This window comes from Microcebus murinus, chromosome 2, assembly GCF_040939455.1.
Source record: "Microcebus murinus isolate Inina chromosome 2, M.murinus_Inina_mat1.0, whole genome shotgun sequence".
NCBI classification, from domain to species: domain Eukaryota; kingdom Metazoa; phylum Chordata; class Mammalia; order Primates; family Cheirogaleidae; genus Microcebus; species Microcebus murinus.
In genome coordinates, this window is record NC_134105.1 from 101879070 (window position 1) to 101897613 (window position 18544).

At 43.0% G+C, this 18544-nt stretch overlaps 2 protein-coding genes across 2 annotated transcripts in view; one reads left to right on the forward strand and one right to left on the reverse strand.

The window, feature by feature from the left end:
* S100A9 (S100 calcium binding protein A9) overlaps positions 1–18544 on the forward strand; it is a 442604-nt gene that overhangs the window by 180516 nt on the left and 243544 nt on the right. The window lies entirely within an intron of this gene.
* Positions 2001–2636, reverse strand: LOC105885895 (uncharacterized). The gene has a single exon (XM_012791182.2). The coding sequence runs from the start codon at positions 2634–2636 to the stop codon at positions 2391–2393; it is 246 nt and encodes an 81-aa protein (XP_012646636.1). The 3' UTR covers positions 2001–2390.

An 18544-nucleotide genomic window follows, 5' to 3' on the forward strand; every position in this document is an offset into this window, starting at 1 on the left:
CCTTCCATATATTGATTTATGACTTTACCTTAACCCCTGTCTCCCTGAGAAGTATAAAGCCAAACTGTAACTCAACCACAGTGAGTCCACCTGCTCAAGGCTTCTTGGGCGTGGCTTGGGGTCATGGTTCTCAAATTTGGCTCAGAATAAATCTCTTTAAAATTAAATAATAATAATAATGAAATAAAAGAGCTTTATTTAGATTGAAATCACATACCATAAAATTCACACTTTCACAGTGTACATTCAGTCAGTAGTCCTTAGTGTTAGGTCTGGAGCTAAGAGAGACACATGAAGCCTCATGTGTAGCAAAATGCTATTTATTTTGAGTATTGGTGTGCAGATGGGAGGAGGCTGAAAAAGCCATCCATGAGAGAAAAGGGGAGAGCCTTGGATTTTATAGAAGGTTTTCTGGGGAGACTAAATAAATTCTTTTCAAAAAACCAGGATGGATAAGGAAAGTAAGCTCCCCTCTTGCATTCCATTCCTTTCTGTCCCTAGGGTTCTGGGAAACACTACACTACTCTACTTGCCTAATACACCTCTAGGAAGAGGAGAGGGGTGGGCTTTATAGGAGGTTTGGATGGAAGTTTAGGGGTGAATTCTGTAAGCCTAACTATAGTCACAGGTGTACAATCATCATCACAATCTAGGTTTAAAATATTTCAATCACCTCCCCCCAAAACTCATATCCATCTGTTGTCAATCCATGCTCTCCCTCCTTCAAGCCTCTGGCAATCACTACTCTACTTTCTGTCTGTACAGATTTACCCATTCTGCATATTTCATATAAATTGTATTATCCAATTTGTGTTCCTTTGTGTTTGCCTTCTTTAACTTAGGATAATAAATACATAAAATAAAGTAAATTGTAGCATATATCAGTATTTCGTTCCTTTTTATTGCCAAATAACACTTCAGTGGTATGGACATACAACATTTTGATTATCTATTCATCAGTCAATGGACACTTGGGTTGTTTCCATTTTTTGACTATTATGAATAATGCTGCTATGAACTTTAATGTGCAAGTTTTATGTAAACATATACTTGCAATTCTCCTAGATGTGTACTTATGAATAGAATTGCTAGGTCATATGGTAACTCTGTTTCATTTTTGTGGAAATGTAAATATATTCCAAAATGGCTGCACCATTTTATATTTCCAACAGCAATGTAGGAGGGCTTAATTTCCCACCAATCTCATTAAGTCTTGATACTATCTGTTGCTACATGTCTTTTTTACTATAGCTATCCTGGTGGATTTGAAGTGGTACTTCATTATAGTTTTAATTCGCATTTCCTGATGACTAATAATGGTAAACACCTTTTCACGTGCTTATGATTCATTTGTAGGATTTATTTGGAAAAACATATATTCAAATCCTTTTCCCATTTCTAATTGGGTTATTTTTCATTCTATTGTTAAGTTGTAAGAGTTCTTTCCATAATCTGATACAAGTATATGAAGTTATATAATTTAACATATAATCGTATTTCCTATATTAGTTATGCCCAAGCCACTCTCTGGCTGGAGTAAACATGATGGTGGTGATCGTGGTGGTGGTGATGAAGATGGAGATGGAGATAATGAAGATTCACTGAAGCCAATAAACCGCCATTACCATAAATTGAGTGCTAAGTGTGTACCAGGCATTACGTCAAGCAAATAAAATATATTAATTTAATTTTATACCTAAGACAAGTTTGTGATACAAATATTATTATCCTCACTTTATAGAAGAGAGATTGAAATTCTAAGAAGTTCAACAACTTGTTCCCCAAATCAAACATTGTAGATAAGTAAATTAACATAGGTTTGAAATGGTATGGAAATCATTTTTTATATGACACAAAATTCACATAACACTGATTGTGAGAGTGTGGCCCTGGGGATCAGAGAGAGACAGAAATAAACTAAATGATGATATAATATTGCTAACAAAGCCGGTGTGAAGGGAAAGAAAATAGTTACTGCATCACACATCTGTGTATATTTATATGTATTTATTCAGGAAGTAAAAGAAAAAGTGCAATTGCCCAAGTGGTAGATATTCCTGCCCAGGTGACAGATACACACAGAAGCCAATGATAGAATCCTCCGATGTCACCCAGGGAGAGAGCCGCCATGCTTCCGTCTGAAGGTCTGGGGAGCTGGCACAGCTGAGGACTTCCTTCCTCTGTAACTGCCTGAACACGAACAGGATGACAGCCTCAGGAAGGACAACTTGCTATCAGGAACCATCACAGCCATATTACAGGATAATGGTGGAGAAGCTTCTTCTGTATCCGTGAGGGGCTTTGAAGAGAACGATCCTGAAGGTGGAGCTTTGGAAATGGGAGAGCCAATTGTCCTTCTCCTTTCACGGTCCTGATGCATCCTCAAGCTGTTACTTGCTCTTGGGTGGACACTTCTGCTGGCAAGGAGCAGGAGGCTGCACAGGAGGGCACTTCTGCTGGCACTGCACAGGTGGGCAGGGCTCAGGCACCTTTGGGGATGGGCAGGGCTCAGGGCACTTTGGGGGTGGGCAGGGCTCAGGGCACTTTGGGGGTGGGCAGGGCTCAGGGACCTTTGGGGGTGGGCACACAGGAGGTGGCTGGCAGGGCTGCTTGCACTGCTGCTGTTGATAAGACATCTTTCTGGAGTCTCAGAGTCTGAAAGAAATTAAATGACAGTGTTCACAAGAAGATACTCCTACAGAGAGGGGCCAAAGCCTATGTAATACTGTGGTATATTAGTTCCCTAATCTTTAAGAATATACTTTAAGATGTTAACTCCGTTTCTATGTCTCTGTGGCTTCTCCCTTCCACGTTAGCAAATTGCTTCATCAGCCCTGGGAAAATCATGTCTTTTCTCATACCAGTTTTCAAAAAAAAAAATGTCTGTTATAAAGAACCAAGGAATGTTGTTCACATGAAAATTACATCTTCAAAAACACATTCACAAGTTCAGAAATGCTGGGCAATGACACAAGCAATTTCTATCATCACGATTTCTTATAAAGTCCCAATAGGCAGCCTTGGTCTCAGAGCAAAAGGCTGTTCAGAAAGAATTCAAGGATCTCATGCCTGCTAACACATAAGCATTTGAAAGGGACATGAACAAGATACAGAAAAGAGAAAAATACTCTGTTATTTTCTTTTCTTCTAAATCAAAACTGAACCTTTTAAGTTCTTTATCCATATGGACATCGAACTAGGTACAGAAAAAAAAACCACAAGCTGAAATGGTATATCACTGTGCTCTAATCCTAAGCTTCCATCGACTAAGTAGCATCAAACCCATGATCCTAACTTTGGATCCACCAGACTGGTGGTCTTCAGACTAAAGTCAACATTTGAGAGCACCAAAAAACAGAGAAACACAAGAAATCAAACTCACCAGCTTCTCCACAGTAGATGGGACTCGAGCACCAAGAGTTTGGCAGTTGGGCAGAAAGGGCCTTTTTATAAGGCTCGCTTCCCCACCCAGGGGAAAATGCCATTGCCTAAAACTGGACTGGTCCAATAACTTCCTAGAAACATGCAAATTTCTCCATAACGCTCTCAACATAGGAAATATCCTGTTCCAGGATTTCCTCCTGGGTTAAGCCCTCCTGACTCACACAGGCCCTGCCTTGGCTCTCAGTTTTGGTGACTATTCACAGGGGGAGAAATGGGGGGATTCTCTAACTTGTGGTCAAAGGCTCTCTTTCTTGACAGGGGACAATGGTCTCTTCCTATCTTATACCTTCCCTGATCACACAGCTGCTTGTCTTATTCCTCTTTAACTGACTGTCATACTGTTTTACATAAACCCATCTCCTCCTCTGCTCTCCTCATACAATCTGCCAATGTGCGAGAAGGAACAGGAGACTGAAAAAAGCCCGTGTTCTGGCCCCACTTCTATCTTTCACAGACTGTGTGACCACAGGCAGGTCACCTTCCGCCCTGGGTTTGAGTCTTTCTCTATGAACAGGAGAGAAGAAGGCCTGCCTGTCAAGGTGGGGGCTGCCTGCACTGGGCAATCACTTCCCCCTGTCCAAGTCTGGAAAATTATCCTCCTCCTCCAGCCCTCTTCCTTAGAATCCAATATTTGACTTGTAGTCCTTGCCTCCTTGAGGCTGTCTTCTCTGTCCTATTTGTAGAGGCAGGACTCTCCCAGGACACTTTCCACAGTCAGATCCAGTCTCCCCAGCACTTTTCCTCCCTTCTTCACTCAAGCGTGTATGCTGGAGCCATTTTATTTAAAAAAGATTTAATCTTAGTCACTACATTAAGCAAATGGGGAGAAGTGAACACAAATCACAAGCATTCACTCAAAACCCATTGACTAAACCAGGCCTATGTGATTCCCACCAACGTTCCCTAGAGTAGAGAGCAAGATGCAAACTCTCACACCACCACATGAGAATAATTAAGAGTAGGAATCGGGAAGGGACAGGGTCAGAGCACTTCAAGTCTGAATCTGGGAGAGGATCTGACTTTAGGCCTATTCTATATGCTTGCTTCTGCCCACTCTCTTTCCAAACACGTTTTAGGTCTTTGAAATAAAATATTTTAAATTTCTTTGCAGGCGTATTGTCTGTTTTCTTGATTAGCCCTCCAGCCCCTCAGCCTGCTGCATTATCCTCTCACCTCCCAGCGTGTACTTCTTCTCCGTCCAATTTGGTGCATGCTGGGGACTCAAGACATAAGTCATCAATGCATTTAGTGATATTGCTTTCAAATCTTTTTTAAATGTTCCTGCAATCCATGGGGCTGACTACATATGTGCATTGTTTTGATTGATGTTGCTAGAGCTTCTTTGTCTGAGCCAAATGCTCAGGAAGCTTTCCAAGAATGTGATTTCATAATTAGAGAAGGAAAAAGAAAAGAAGAATGAGGAAGAAGAGGACGGGAAAATAGAGAAACTCAAAAGCTTTGAGCAGTCACCAGCCGTGCTTCAGAAGGTACAAGAGTGCTGAATCCACCCAGCATCACTTCCCTCAGTCAGGCAGGTTAGTTTCCCAGAACTGCCACAGCGCCTGCCAGGAAGGAAGGGCTTTGGGCTAACATCACCAGTGGCCATGACCCTGCAAGGATGGAACCATCACTTCAGCTCTTGAAGTGATGTTTCCATCACGTCAAAAAACCAGGTGTTTACAAATAGTGACATGACCAAGTGATTAATATAGACTGTTACACATGCCATGCACTTCAGAGGCAAAATAAAGGGACTTTAATCAGTATGTCACTTACTACTCCCTATATCCTCATTTGACTTTAAAACATAAACCCTTAGAGAAATGTCTGATTTCTGCCATCCAAAATTTGAAAATAAGCTACCCAAAGACAATCACAGTGATCAGTGTCAGATAACACAATTTTGGTCACACCTTGAGACTCTCCTTATAAGGATCCCCACTCAAAAAGACTTCTTATTGTGACAGTGAAGGCACAAAAGTCATAGCAGCACTAGTGCCCCCAGCATTCTAGACAGGAGCGGCTTAATAGATTGTGGTGGTGAACTTGAACACTTAGAATTCCTCAGGGATCAGTCAGGCGAAGAACTGCCCCTAGATGAGGAAAGGCCCCTATCAATCAGTTTCTCAAGTTTGAACATCAAAAACCTGAGACCTGAAACACAGCACACTTTATGTTCTCTCTTTTTTTTTTTTTTTTTTTTTTGAGACAGAGTCTCACTTTGTTGCCCGGGCTAGAGTGAGTGCCGTGGCGTCAGCCTAGCTCACAGCAACCTCAATCTCCTGGGCTCGAGTGATCCTTCTGCCTCAGCCTCCCGGGTAGTTGGGACTACAGGCATGCGCCACCATGCCCGGCTAATTTTTTTATATATATATCAGTTGGCCAATTAATTCCTTTCTATTTATAGTAGAGACGGGGTCTCGCTCAGGCTGGTTTTGAACTCCTGACCTTGAGCAATCCGCCCGCCTCGGCCTCCCAAGAGCTAGGATTACAGGCGTGAGCCACAGCGCCCGGCCTATGTTCTCTTTTAAGGAGAAGAAAAACAAAAACACCTGATTTCAATAAGGTGGGAAAAAATAATAAGATGGGCTCATCTTGATACTCATCCAGTGAGAATGAGAGTTAATCGAGGCAGAAAGTTAGAACAAAATATAGAAACAAGATAATTGAAATGTTCCTAGTTATATCCATGCACAGAAACCTTTCTCTGAATGCTGTTAAATACAAAAATAAATCTGAATACAAAAAAACCAAAAATGTTGATTGTTAGTTTGAAAAAAATTGACATTTGTAAATATTTAGTACTATTTATGAAAAAACTCAATCCAATGTGTAATTTAGTTTAATGTTACTAGGGTTTAGCTGTTTAAAACAATAGTCATCTCTCATTTAAAGATCACATTCCAGCCAGTCATGGTTGCTCACACCTGTCATCCTAGCACTCTGGGAGGCCCAGGAAGGAGGATTGCTTGAGGTCAGGAGTTTGAGACCAGCCTGAGCAAGAGCGAGAACCGGTCTCTACTACAAAAAATAGACAGAAATTAATTGGCCAACTAAAAACATATAGAAAAAATTAGCCAGGCATGGTAGCCCATGCCTGTAGTCCCACCTATTTGGGAGGCTAAGGCAGAAGGATTGCTTGAGCCCCGGAGTTTGAGGTTGCTGTGAGCTAGGCTGACTCCATGGCACTCTAGCCCTAGCAACAGAGTGAGACTCTGTCTCAATAAATAAACAAAGATCACATTCCTTCTCATTTAAAGATCACATCCCTTCTAGTGGTAGTTTACCCTAATTTAGGGTTAAGTCCTTATAAGGAAGTGAATAGCCCATCTGCTATCAAAAGATCAGTAGGAAAATAGAAGACTTGAGCAAAAGTAAAAACCAACTGGCAGGAGATGAGGCAAGATGACTGACTAGAGACATCCTTTGCCAGACCGTCCAAGAGAAAAGGAAGAGTTTGGGATAAGGGAAATGGAAGAGTGCATACAGCACAGGAAAATCTCAGTGACAGAAGAACTGGAGACTAATGGGGACCTCATGGAGGAAAACTGCAAAAGCAGAAAAGGAAGAGAATAAAGGAAAAATAGATATCAGCAAGGTCTAAACTCAGGGAGGCTCAGAGCCCAGTGAAGGGATAAGGGGGAACCCCTTCCTTCCTCTCACAATTCTTTCAGTGATCAGTGGGCTACCTAGTTAGTGAGAAGCTTTTCATCCCCCACAAGTCCCAGCACTGTGACAGCCACAGAATAATGGGGAGATCTTGTGTGATCCCAGAGCTTGGATAGTCTATGCAGGGTTTCTCTCCAAGGACAGTGATCCAAGAGGCCACAGAGCATGTTTTCTTCCATTCAGAGTCTTAGCTCTCCCACCCTAACCCACTGCAATCAGAACAATTATTTGAGCTAAGAATATGGCAATTGGTCCCTTCCCCACACTTGGTGTACCCTACAGCCTGAAGTTTCTACAGAGACTGGGGTCCATACCTCCCCCCTTGGTGACCTGCAGGGGACCTAGGACTCCCAATCTGGAAGCTCCCTGCCCACCAGCATTTTGTGGTGATACACAGCAGTGGGGCAGACATGCAGGTTGAATTCTGTGTCCCCAGGACTCACATGGGTGGCTGGGGGACATGGGAAGGTGGACCTTTAAAGCAGGTCATGAAAGAAGGAAGCCCACATGAGCAGAACTGATGGGACAAAGCTGTGGGGGTCTGAGATGTGGCAAACTAGGTAAGTGCCCATCCCTCCCCACAGGAAAGCCACTGATGTTGAACTTGGGCAGATCCCCTGGTGGGAAAGATCCCAGCCTGTGGCACCATAGCAACCAAGTACAGCCCCTTCAGGGCCTGAGAGCAGGGCAACACCAGAGGGCCAGAGCTCACACCCCACTGTCTGTCTGGGAAGTACTTTCCCTCTCTCATAGAGAGCCCTTCTGGCCTGCTGAGCCAGCCTTCACCCTTCACTTAAGGGCTCCCTCTAGAGGCTGGGAAGATGACCTCTGCACCCTGCAGAGGATTTCCAAAGCATTGCAGACTTGCATGACCCAACCATGCCCAGTCTCACCCCTCCACCCACCTGTGCTTAGGGGAGATAAAGCAACCCACTAGGAGCTACAAGGCCCTTCCCAAAGCCTGGGGCATTCAAGAGCTCCACCTGGGGGACTGGAGCTCATCACAGGCACAAAAGAACATCTCTGCAGTTGGCTCTCTCCTACAAGCACTAAGGAATGACAAGGAGTACAGCTCAATAGCTCATTGTAGCATCTACCAATTCAAGCAAATACGGCATGGCCGAATCTTACTCCCAAGCATCACCCACCATCTTAGAGATGAAGCTGGGGTTTCCACACACTTCACAATGCTTTGAAGAGGGGAATACAGCATGATAGAAGCAATCGAAGGGGATGCTGCTGTGTGGGAAAGTCACAAAAGTTACAGGCAGCTCAATCTGTGAGGGGACTCCCGCCTTTTCTGTAGACATCTGCGCTGATCAAGCAACTGCTTAGAGAATACGCAGGTGTGGCAGAGAGCTGGTGCCTGCCTATCCCAGGTTTCAGAAACCAGTCCCAGCCTGATCATTCTTTTGCACAAAGCCAGGTCTGCATGGTACCTGCCTCCCAGCGATAGCCTCTGCATCACCCTCACCATACCAAGGAAGGAAAAGATGCTCCCATTTTTAACATCCTGTACTGGGGGCTGAGCACGCCTCCTCCCTGGCATGAGAGCTAAACAGAGCAGGAGTGAAAACACCACAGGGACCACTTGGAAATCCTGAGGTGACTATATCAGTGGGTTGTAGGTGTGGGGGGAGAACTTGGGCTGAACAGCAGTGCCAGCCTAACTCCGTGCACCCCAGGCAGTTGAGACTGCACAACATGGCAACAGCAGTCGCCATGCTGGCGGAACAGACCTACATAAGGGTGGTTTTGACCCTGAAATATCCAGAGCCTGCAGTGAAGCTCTTATTGTGCCCAGGTCCAAGGATCTGCCCCTGTAGCTCCAGGACCCTCACCAGACCTGAACTCCACTGTGAGACTGTAGAATTGTGCCTGTACCCCAGAACCCCACCACTGAGTCCCCACCACTACTGCTGGGCCAGCAGAACCTCCCCAATGTCCTGCACTTCACTCAAGACCCCACATGGCTGAGCAGCCGTCACTCCTGGACTAAATTTGAGTCCCCAGCAAAGGAGGACCAGTTGCCCTGCAATCCTATTAACCTAGAACTGAGAGAAGAGAGCTAGATGAGAAGAAACCAGCAAAAAAAAAACAAAAACAAAAACAAAAAAAACACCCTAGCAACATGAGGAAACAAAATAGTTCTACACCACAAAGGAACAAAAAGAACTACAGTAGTGCACCCCACACACAAGGAAATTGCCAAAATGACAGAAATGGAATTCAGAATTTTGATAGCAAATAAGACAAATTGAATTAAAAAGTACTTTGAAAACCAACAAAATAGGCCAGAAGAAAAATATTTCAGGAAATCAAAAAAGAAAAATTAACTAGAGAGCTAGAAAACATAAGAAAGGATATAATAGAACTTATTGAAATGAAAGAGTCATTTAGGGAATTTCAAAACACAGCAGAAAGCTTTAACCACAGGCTAAACCAAGAAGAAGAAAGAACCTCAGAGCTTGAAGACAAGGCTCTTGAGACAACCCAGTCATTCACAGAGGAATACAAGAGTATTAAAAAGTCCAAGCAATTACTCAGAGACATATGGGATTATGTAAAGCTAACTAACATTCAAATTCTATGTAAAACTCAGTGGAAATCAACTAGTGGAGAGAAGAAAGCCAGAAGTGGCAAAAACCTACCTAATGGGCAGTATGAATACTATTTGTAAAACAGGCATGCCTTTAGCTGAGACACAAGCATTACAAAAGTGATCCATGTAACCTAAAACACTGGTACTCTCCTAATATTTTGAAATTTAAAAAATTAAATACATGTTATAAAATTCTTTTATGTTAATTAGCAAGGACAGTTGTATGGGGAGGAAATATGTGCAGCCATTTGGCAAGTTGAAACTTTCAGAATACAATGAAAAATAAAATTACAGAACAGGGGAACAAAAACAATTGGACTTAACAGACAAATACAGAACACTCCACCCAATAGCAGAATACGCATTACATTTTTCTCAAGAGAACATGGAACACTCCCCATCATAGACCATATATTAGCCCGGGAAACAAATAAATACAATTTTTAAAATATTAAAATCATACAAAGTACTTTTTTCTATTACAGTGGAATGAAATTAGAAGTCTATAACAGAAGAAAATCTGGAAAATTCACAAATTCATAGAAATTAAACAATACACTCTTATAAAAACAACCAATATTTAAGAATTCACAAGAAAAAGTAGAAATATCTTTAGACAAATGAAAACAAAAATAGATCATACCAAACTTATGTGTTGCAGCACAGGCAGTGCTAAGGATTTGTAGCCAAAAAGCAATACACAAAGGAAGGAAGGAAGGAAGGAAGGAAGGAAGGAAGGAAGGAAGGAAGGAAGGAAGGAAGGAAGGAAGGAAGGAAGGAAGGAAGGAAGGAAGGAAGGAAGGAAGGAAGGAAGGAAGGAAGGAAGGAAGGAAAGAAAGAAAGAAAGAAAGAAAGAAAGAAAGAAAGAAAGAAAGAAAGAAAGATCTCAGATTAATAACCCCATGCTACACCTTAATAAACTAGAAGAAGAAAAGAACACTAAACCCAAAGGAAGTAAATAGGAAAAATGAGAACAGAGATACATAAATTAAAGAACAACCAAACAACAGAGAAAATCAGTAAAACCAAAAGTTATTTCCTTGAAAAGGTCAACAAAACGACAAAACATTGGGCAGATTAAGGAAAAAAAGGAGAAGACTCAAATGGCTAAAATCAGAAAAGAAAAACAATGGGGCAGTCCTACTGATTGTACGGAAATAAAGAGGATTTTAAGAGAATACGATGAATAATTGTATATAACCATAATGCATAACCCAGATCAAAATGGAAAAATTCTGACAAATACACAATCTGTCAAGTCAAATCATAAAGAAATATAAAATCTGAATAGATCTACAAGGAATAAGGAAGGAGATCGAATCAGTAATCAAAACACTCACAACAAAGAAAAGACCTGAACCAGAGGCTTTCCTGGCAAATTATTTACCAAACCTTCGCAAACTCTTCCAAATAATTGAAAAGAGAGAATACTTCCTAACTCGTTGTATGAAGCCAGCATTACTCTGATATAAATGCTTTGCTAAGACACTATAAGAAAATAAGTACAGGGTAATATCTCTCATCTTACAGTGATGCAAAAATCCTCAAAAAAATTTTTAGCAAACCAAATTCAGCAAAATATTAAAAAGGATACAACATGACCAAGTGTGATTTATTCCCAGATGCAAAGATTGTTCAACATATGAAAATCAATCAATGTGATATACCACATTAACAGAATAAAGAAAAACTTACATGAACATCTCAACTGATGCACAAAAGGCATTTCACAGAATTCAACTCCCGTTCATGACAAAAACAGCCAATAGAAGAAACTCCCTCAAGCTGATGAAAGCTATTTATTTATGAAAAACCTAGAGCTAATATCATACTCAATAGTGAAAGGCCAAAGGCTTTTCCTTAAGAACAGGAACAAGACAAAGGTACTCACTTTCTCTACTTCTAATCAACATAAGATTGGAAATTCTAGCCTGTACAAATAGATAAAAAGAAATAAAAGACATACAAATGGGAAAGGAAGAAGTAAAATGTTTCTGTTCACAGAAGATACAACCTTACATATAAAAATCTCTAAATTTCACCAAAAAACCCCTGTTAGAGCTAATGAACAAATTTAGAAAATTACAGGCTATAACATCAACACTCAAAAATCAGTTGTATTTTAATCAGTGAAAATGAACGTGCTTCAAAAGAAATTAATATAGCTATTGCATTTAAAATACCATCAAAAAATAAAATATTTATGAAAAAATTTACCTAAGCAGACAAAACATGTCCAAAATAAAGGCTATAAAAAACGGTCAAAGAAACTAAAGAACATCAACATAAATGGAGAGGCATCCCATGTTCACGGACTATAGAGCATACTGTGTTCCACAGGTGTCTTGCATTGTGGTATCATAAAATCCTGGGATCAGGAAGAGAGCGTTACACGGTGTGGTCCTGCAGAGAAACTTTTTCAAGTGTTCCTGTGCAAATCCCGTCCACACCTACATGAAAAGGGTCATGAGACAGTATATGGATAGAAGATATAGCAGACAAGATTTGTAGGGATGTCCAAGATATGTCAGGTACAGTTAAGCAACAAGTTCAAGAAAGCTCAAGCTTTGATATGAAAAAATTCACAGCATCTTATGCTGAGAAGGACATCTACAGGAAAATCAGAGGCATGTGGAGAGAGATGTTAGCTGCAATCAGCAGCAATATTGCTTCATGCTGCAAATCCATGACTAATCCGACATCACTGGTAAAGAAATTAAGCTTCCCTGTATGATTTTTTAAAAGGGAGGATGGGGAGCCTTTACTCCCATTGCCAAGTGTGCTTTAGGCAAAACAGCAGGAGTAAAAAGACAAATTCCAGAAGTTAGAATGAAAAAACAGTGCTGATACAGGGAAAGGAGTCAGGTAGGTACATCAGGGCAAAGAAGAGAGAGTATTGAATGAAAGTCCCCATGGCACCAAGGAATGTGGGTCAAGAAAAGACATGAGGGTCAGGGACCAAGACTCAGAGTGGAGGTTACAGTCAGCCAGGTCCTTAGCTTGGTGGCATGGAGGACTGGGAAGCAGAATGCAGGTTGCCTTAGGTCTGAGAATCCCATCATGTCCTCAGCAAGGCTTGGAATTCCCCTTGAGGAGTCCACAGGTCCTGTGGAGCAGGGGGCGGGGGACGAGGTGGGAGGTTCCAGAGAGGCTTGTACCTAAGCCTAGAGCCAAGGTAAAGTAATGCAAGAGGGCTTGAATTCAGACATGGAGGCGTCAGTGGCCCCAGCCCCAAGAGAGGTGACTACTTAAACTCTAGCAGCGACAGAAGCAGATGGCAGGGGAAGTAACAGAAGCATCTGGCTCTTGCTGAGCCCTTCCTGCTCCTCTCAGCTATTACCATTAGGCTTGTCACAAGGAAACATTTCCATCATAAGAATCTCCCTAGTGGTTCTCATAGCAGCCTCTGGTGTCTCTGCACAAAGAACACCATCCATCTAGACATCCCTTCATTCATTTACTGTGTAACTGTCAATTCTCGGAGCAGCTACTATACCCCAGGCACCATGTGGAGATGGAGGGTAGAACAAGGGCTGGGAAGCCAGTGGGAGGTGACACAGCTGTGGAGCCAGCAGGTACCCCACAAGCATTGGGGTGAGCAAAATGATGAAGGAGGGACCATCCAAACACCTGGATTTGAAGGGAGTTTTCCATTCTCCAAAGACCACACTGTAACAGGTTGTGAATTTCAGGCAAGCCTGGATTAGTGACCTCGGTGTCATCCCAGCTCTCTTGTTCCTATGGTGGCCAAGAGAAGGGATCCCCATGAGAGGCGGGGTCTTCAGAGCCTGCTGTCACATTAGACAGGACAAGAGGGTGGGCTGGAAGGGCCAGGTGGCTTCGGAGCTGCTAAGTCTGTCCCCCCATAGTGTCAGTGATGGGCACTCCTCCTTATTGGCTGATGTCCCCCTGCTCTTCTGCAGTTGACTCTGAGTCCTTTCTGGGAGAGAAGGCCTTTTAGGGAAAAAAAGGAAAAAAGATTCATGTTAGCTTCTCCTATCTCCTTCCAAGCCTGGGAATACTGAATGATGGATGAACAGAATTATTACTATTTTTCACCTGGGACAATTCAGGCCACCATGTCCTTGGCCTCCCAGTACAACTAGAAACACCCATTGTACATCTCCACATCTGCTTCAAATATTAAACACCTCAACAAACCTCACCTGTGCTAAGGATTAGGGCCTTCCAGAAAATAGGACTCTTTCTGGTTCTGATAGCCTAAAACTTCTTCCTTCTTGCTCTTTCAGCCCACACCACACTCCCTGTACACACTGCACCTGGTTGCAAAGGGTGTGACTGGGGTTAGGGCCCAGGTGACATCTCTCTGAGACAGCAGGTGCCAAAAAAATATCAAGTGGGTCGTTTCATCACAAAACGTGAGTCAACAGGTGGATGAGAGAAGAGGTGAATCATGTCTGACAGTGAGGAATCACCCAGCAGCCCCAGAGGATCCCATTTCCTTGAGGCAGGGCTTGTTCCCTGCATAAAAGGCCAGTTGGCGCGGACACCACACCACAAACCAGCGACCTCACAGCCTGCTCGTCTCTGCACACCAGGTGAGTCTCTTTACTTGGGACTTTCTACCTTTCGTTCTAGGCGTTTGGTTATTAGAGCCTCATTGGCATTACCAATGTCTTCTTTCCCTCCTTAGGGAAATTCAGTCATAGCCATAGAGACCGTACATTGGAATTACAGCCTCTAGGAATGTCTTTGTTTTAAAAGTTACCATGGTGTGGGCTTCAAGGGACGTTAGGCATTATTGGATCTGCCCTATTCACTCCTGCTGTGTCAGTGAGAGGGGACTGGCTTCCGTAAGGATTCAAAGTGAGTTAGGAACAGAGAAACCAAGTCCATAAATATTTTTATTCATAATTTTAATACAGAGAATTTTATTCTCTCAAAAATTTCTTTTGTGAGAATTTACCATATTGGGCACTTTGGCTGTGAAGAAATAATTTAGGCAGCACGAAACTTACTACAAAAACTATAATTTTTTCAGGAGAATAGGAGTTAAAATACAATATAGTAAGTTATATAATACAATATTGTAAGTTATCAGTGCCGGGTCACAAGGGCAAGTGTGATAGCAATTTGAGGAGACAGAGGAGATTTCTGGAAACTCACTCTAGAAAAGCTACCAACACTACGACATGAAATGATCTGTGTTGGTTGGGTGGTATCTGAACAAGCGGAAATGAGAAAAGCTTTGGAGACAGAAGAGCACGTGAGCCAGGCTAGAAGTAGGATCATGTGGAGTTCTAGAGTGCTCCAAGTTATCCTGTAGGTGATAAGCCGTGCCATTTATCAGAAATAAGTAAGTGAATTGAAGTTTTGGGTTTATTCCCCAAATAACATCACATTTCCAAAGGATCCAATATTGTGAGTTTCATGTTCCTGCTAGGAGCCGGTGCTATGTTGCTAATTTGGTATTACAGTGTGTAGAAAGAAGGAGAACACAAAAGAGGCCCGGCTTAAGTGGAGCAGAGCAAATCATCTTTAAGTGGATTCTCTTCAAAGGTTTAGAAATCATCAAAATATTCTTTGAGGTAGAAAGAATATTCTCTTTGAAGACACGTGAAGTGGCTTTGTTTCTTCCCTAGTTAATCCTCCTTTAAACCATCTATTCTGTCTCTAGGACCAACCACCGCTGAAGCATGAGTTCCCAGCAGCAGAAGCAGCCCTGCGCCCCACCGCCTCAGCCTGAGCAGCAGCAGGTGAAACAGCCTTGCCAGCCTCCACCCCAGGAGCCCTGCTACCCCAAGGTGCCTGAGCCCTGCCACCCCAAGGTGCCTGAGCCCTGCCACCCCAAGGTGCCTGAGCCCTGCCACCCCAAGGTGCCTGAGCCCTGCCACCCCAAGGTGCCTGAGCCCTGCCACCCCAAGGTGCCTGAGCCCTGCCACCCCAAGGTGCCTGAGCCCTGCCACCCCAAGGTGCCTGAGCCCTGCCACCCCAAGGTGCCTGAGCCCTGCCACCCCAAGGTGCCTGAGCCCTGCCACCCCAAGGTGCCTGAGCCCTGCCCCTCAACGGTCACTCCAGCACCCTCCCAGCAAAAGACAAAGCAGAAGTGACGTGGTGCACAGCCATGCCCTTGAGGAGATGATCCCTGGATGCTGAGCCCTCATCACACTCTGCTTCTGAGTCCCATTTGCCTGTTGACTTTGCAATGAGCATGCTGTCACCCAAAAACATGTGCTATGAGGCTTTCCTTCCTACATACTCTGAGCCTCTGAAATAAGCTGAAAGACTTCATACCAGAGCTGGTTTTCAGCTGCTCAGAACTCATCTGAAGAGGGACTAGAGGTGGAAACAAGTGATGCAGCTCTATTATGTCCCCCCTTATTAAATTCACTTTCAGTTCCACTCCTGACTGTGTGTGTCATTGACTCTATAACTTGGTTCCTTTCCCATATGATGCAAGAGCTGTGTATGGAGACTGGTGAGGAAGGGCTTTCCCCACAAGGTATCTGGTCTTGCACCAGTTGGGATGGGGGGCTTCCGCCAGCGAGCACTCTGGGCTGCCAGGAGAGGTCATGCAATGCCACTCAGAGGCTGCTGCTTTCGCATCCAGGACTAGAGCCAGGCTCTCCTCCTGCCACTCCGTGAGTCATGCCAGAGTTTAGTTAGCACCTGTCCAAGCTGACTCTGGCCTGCTCCCCCTGAATGCCCAGCCCCCAAATCTGCCTTCCAGACTGCTGCTTTATTGAGATGATTCCTGTTTATTTCAACAAGTGGTGTTCCTACCTATGCAAATCTACTCTTTCTCACTCATTTCTTCATCATACCCACAACGCAGATTTCCAAATGCACCCAAAGACTCACTCACAGACTCCTCCTCATATTTCAGGCTTTTCCAATGTCAGAGTGCCCACTCTGGGCCAGAAAGAAGATGAGGAGGATTGACAGTGCTTGCCAGGGGCATTTGCAGTGTTCTACAGGGGTGCATTTCACTCCCCAGCCGACACCTCATTCAAACACACATACACCCCACACACACTGGGTCTGGGCTCTTCACAGAGTAACACAAAGTCTGATCCAGGTTGGAAACTGTTTCTTTCATGTATAGTGATGTGTGAACCACAAGAAGTGAGGACTGGAAAACCCACCCACAGTCTCTTCCTAGAGTATCAAAATGAATAGGGTGAAATGAAATGAGACAGAATTATGAACAGTGTATTCATATGTATGTACATACACTTGTATTAAAGGTATGTTCCTGGCCGGGCGCGGTGGCTCACGCCTGTAATCCTAGCACTCTGGGAGGCCGAGGGGGGCGGATGACTCAAGGTCAGGAGTTCGAAATCAGCCTGAGCAAGAGCGAGACCCCGTCTCTACTATAAATAGAAAGAAATTAATTGGCCAACTAATATATATATAGAAAAAATTAGCCGGGCATGGTGGCACATGCCTATAGTCCCACCTACTTGGTAGGCTGAGGCAGGAGGATTGCTTGAGCCCAGGAGTTTGGGGTTGCTGTGAGCTAGGCTGACGCCATGGCACTCACTCTAGCCTGAGCAACAAAGCGAGACTCTATCTCAAAAAAAAAAAAAAAAAAAAGGTATGTTCCTTTTTTATACAGAGAGACAAAGAAAATTGTCCTACAGCAGTATAAGAGAAATTTTTCTTAGGTTAGAAAATGAAATAATGAAAAAAACAATGAACCTTTGGAATAGCTGAAGACATTGTGATACTTTTGATCATGACATTTTTACCAGGCTGTATTCTTTAAAATTATGAAGTCTATTTGAAAAATGTTTACCCTAAAAATCTTATTATTCTAAGGGTTTTGTTGTTTAATTGGTAGGTAAAATCTACTCTCACCGTAAATGGTGCCTCCTAGCACCAAAACCAATTAACCAACCAAGCAAAAATGTGTTCTAATCATGCTTAATGTATTGGTCAGCATAGCTTAGCTTCTACTAAAAACACCCCCTACATTGTTGTTCTCACGCATGTGCTAGTCTTACGTGGGTTAGTAAGGTCTTTGTTCCATGCAGTCATAAAGAGACCCAGGTCCTACCTCTCTTATGGTCTCATCATCTTTTAGCACCTTGTCCTCCTCTAAGTTCAGGCACAAGAGCAGAGAAATGGATTGAGTATGGAGAAGGTAGTACTGCACTTAGCCACCTGAAAGCAGAAATGGTGTAGATCCCTTTGGTGCTTCTTGTCTTGGTAGAACTTGGTCACATGACACTATCTACCTTACAAAGTCAAGGAATGTAGTTTACCGGTGTGCCAAGAAGGAAGAGGAAAACACAGATTTGGTAAGGTCTTCAAGCTCCTCCCATAGTCTACTCTTTGGGTCCTCAAATATCCATTCACTCACTCCTTTTGTCTCAGAAGCAGAACACAAATCCCCAAGGAAGAAACTGCATAATCCCACCCAGCTCAAAATCTAGGGTTTCTGGATCACATGAAATTCTCTCTACCATGTCTTCATATGGCTCCTATTGGTTCAGTGGATTATGAAATAAACAAATGGACCATTTCTCTCTGTCACCCAGCATCCAATGGCAGTGCAGGCACAAGAAAACTAAATAACTTCCTGAGTATAGTTGTTCTCAGTTATGGGCTTACACAAAAGGAGATATAACAAGTAATTTATCAGCCACTTTAGTATAAATTACTAAAGTGGCTAAAATATTGTGACACAATAAAAGTCTCTAAATTCCCTTAGTGAATGGTTGACAATGCTTATGTCTGCTACAAATCTACCACTAAACCCACGAATATGGTAGTTCCACACTTGTAGATTAATTAATTTTGTAGCCTTGCCTTTGACATTTTGGTTTTCATACTAATGTTGCTTACGAGCTTTTAAAGGGTTGA

Bases quoted from the DNA above. Each gene is read 5' to 3' on its own strand.
- LOC105885895 (XM_012791182.2), bottom strand. From the start codon at position 2,636: ATGTCTTATCAACAGCAGCAGTGCAAGCAGCCCTGCCAGCCACCTCCT.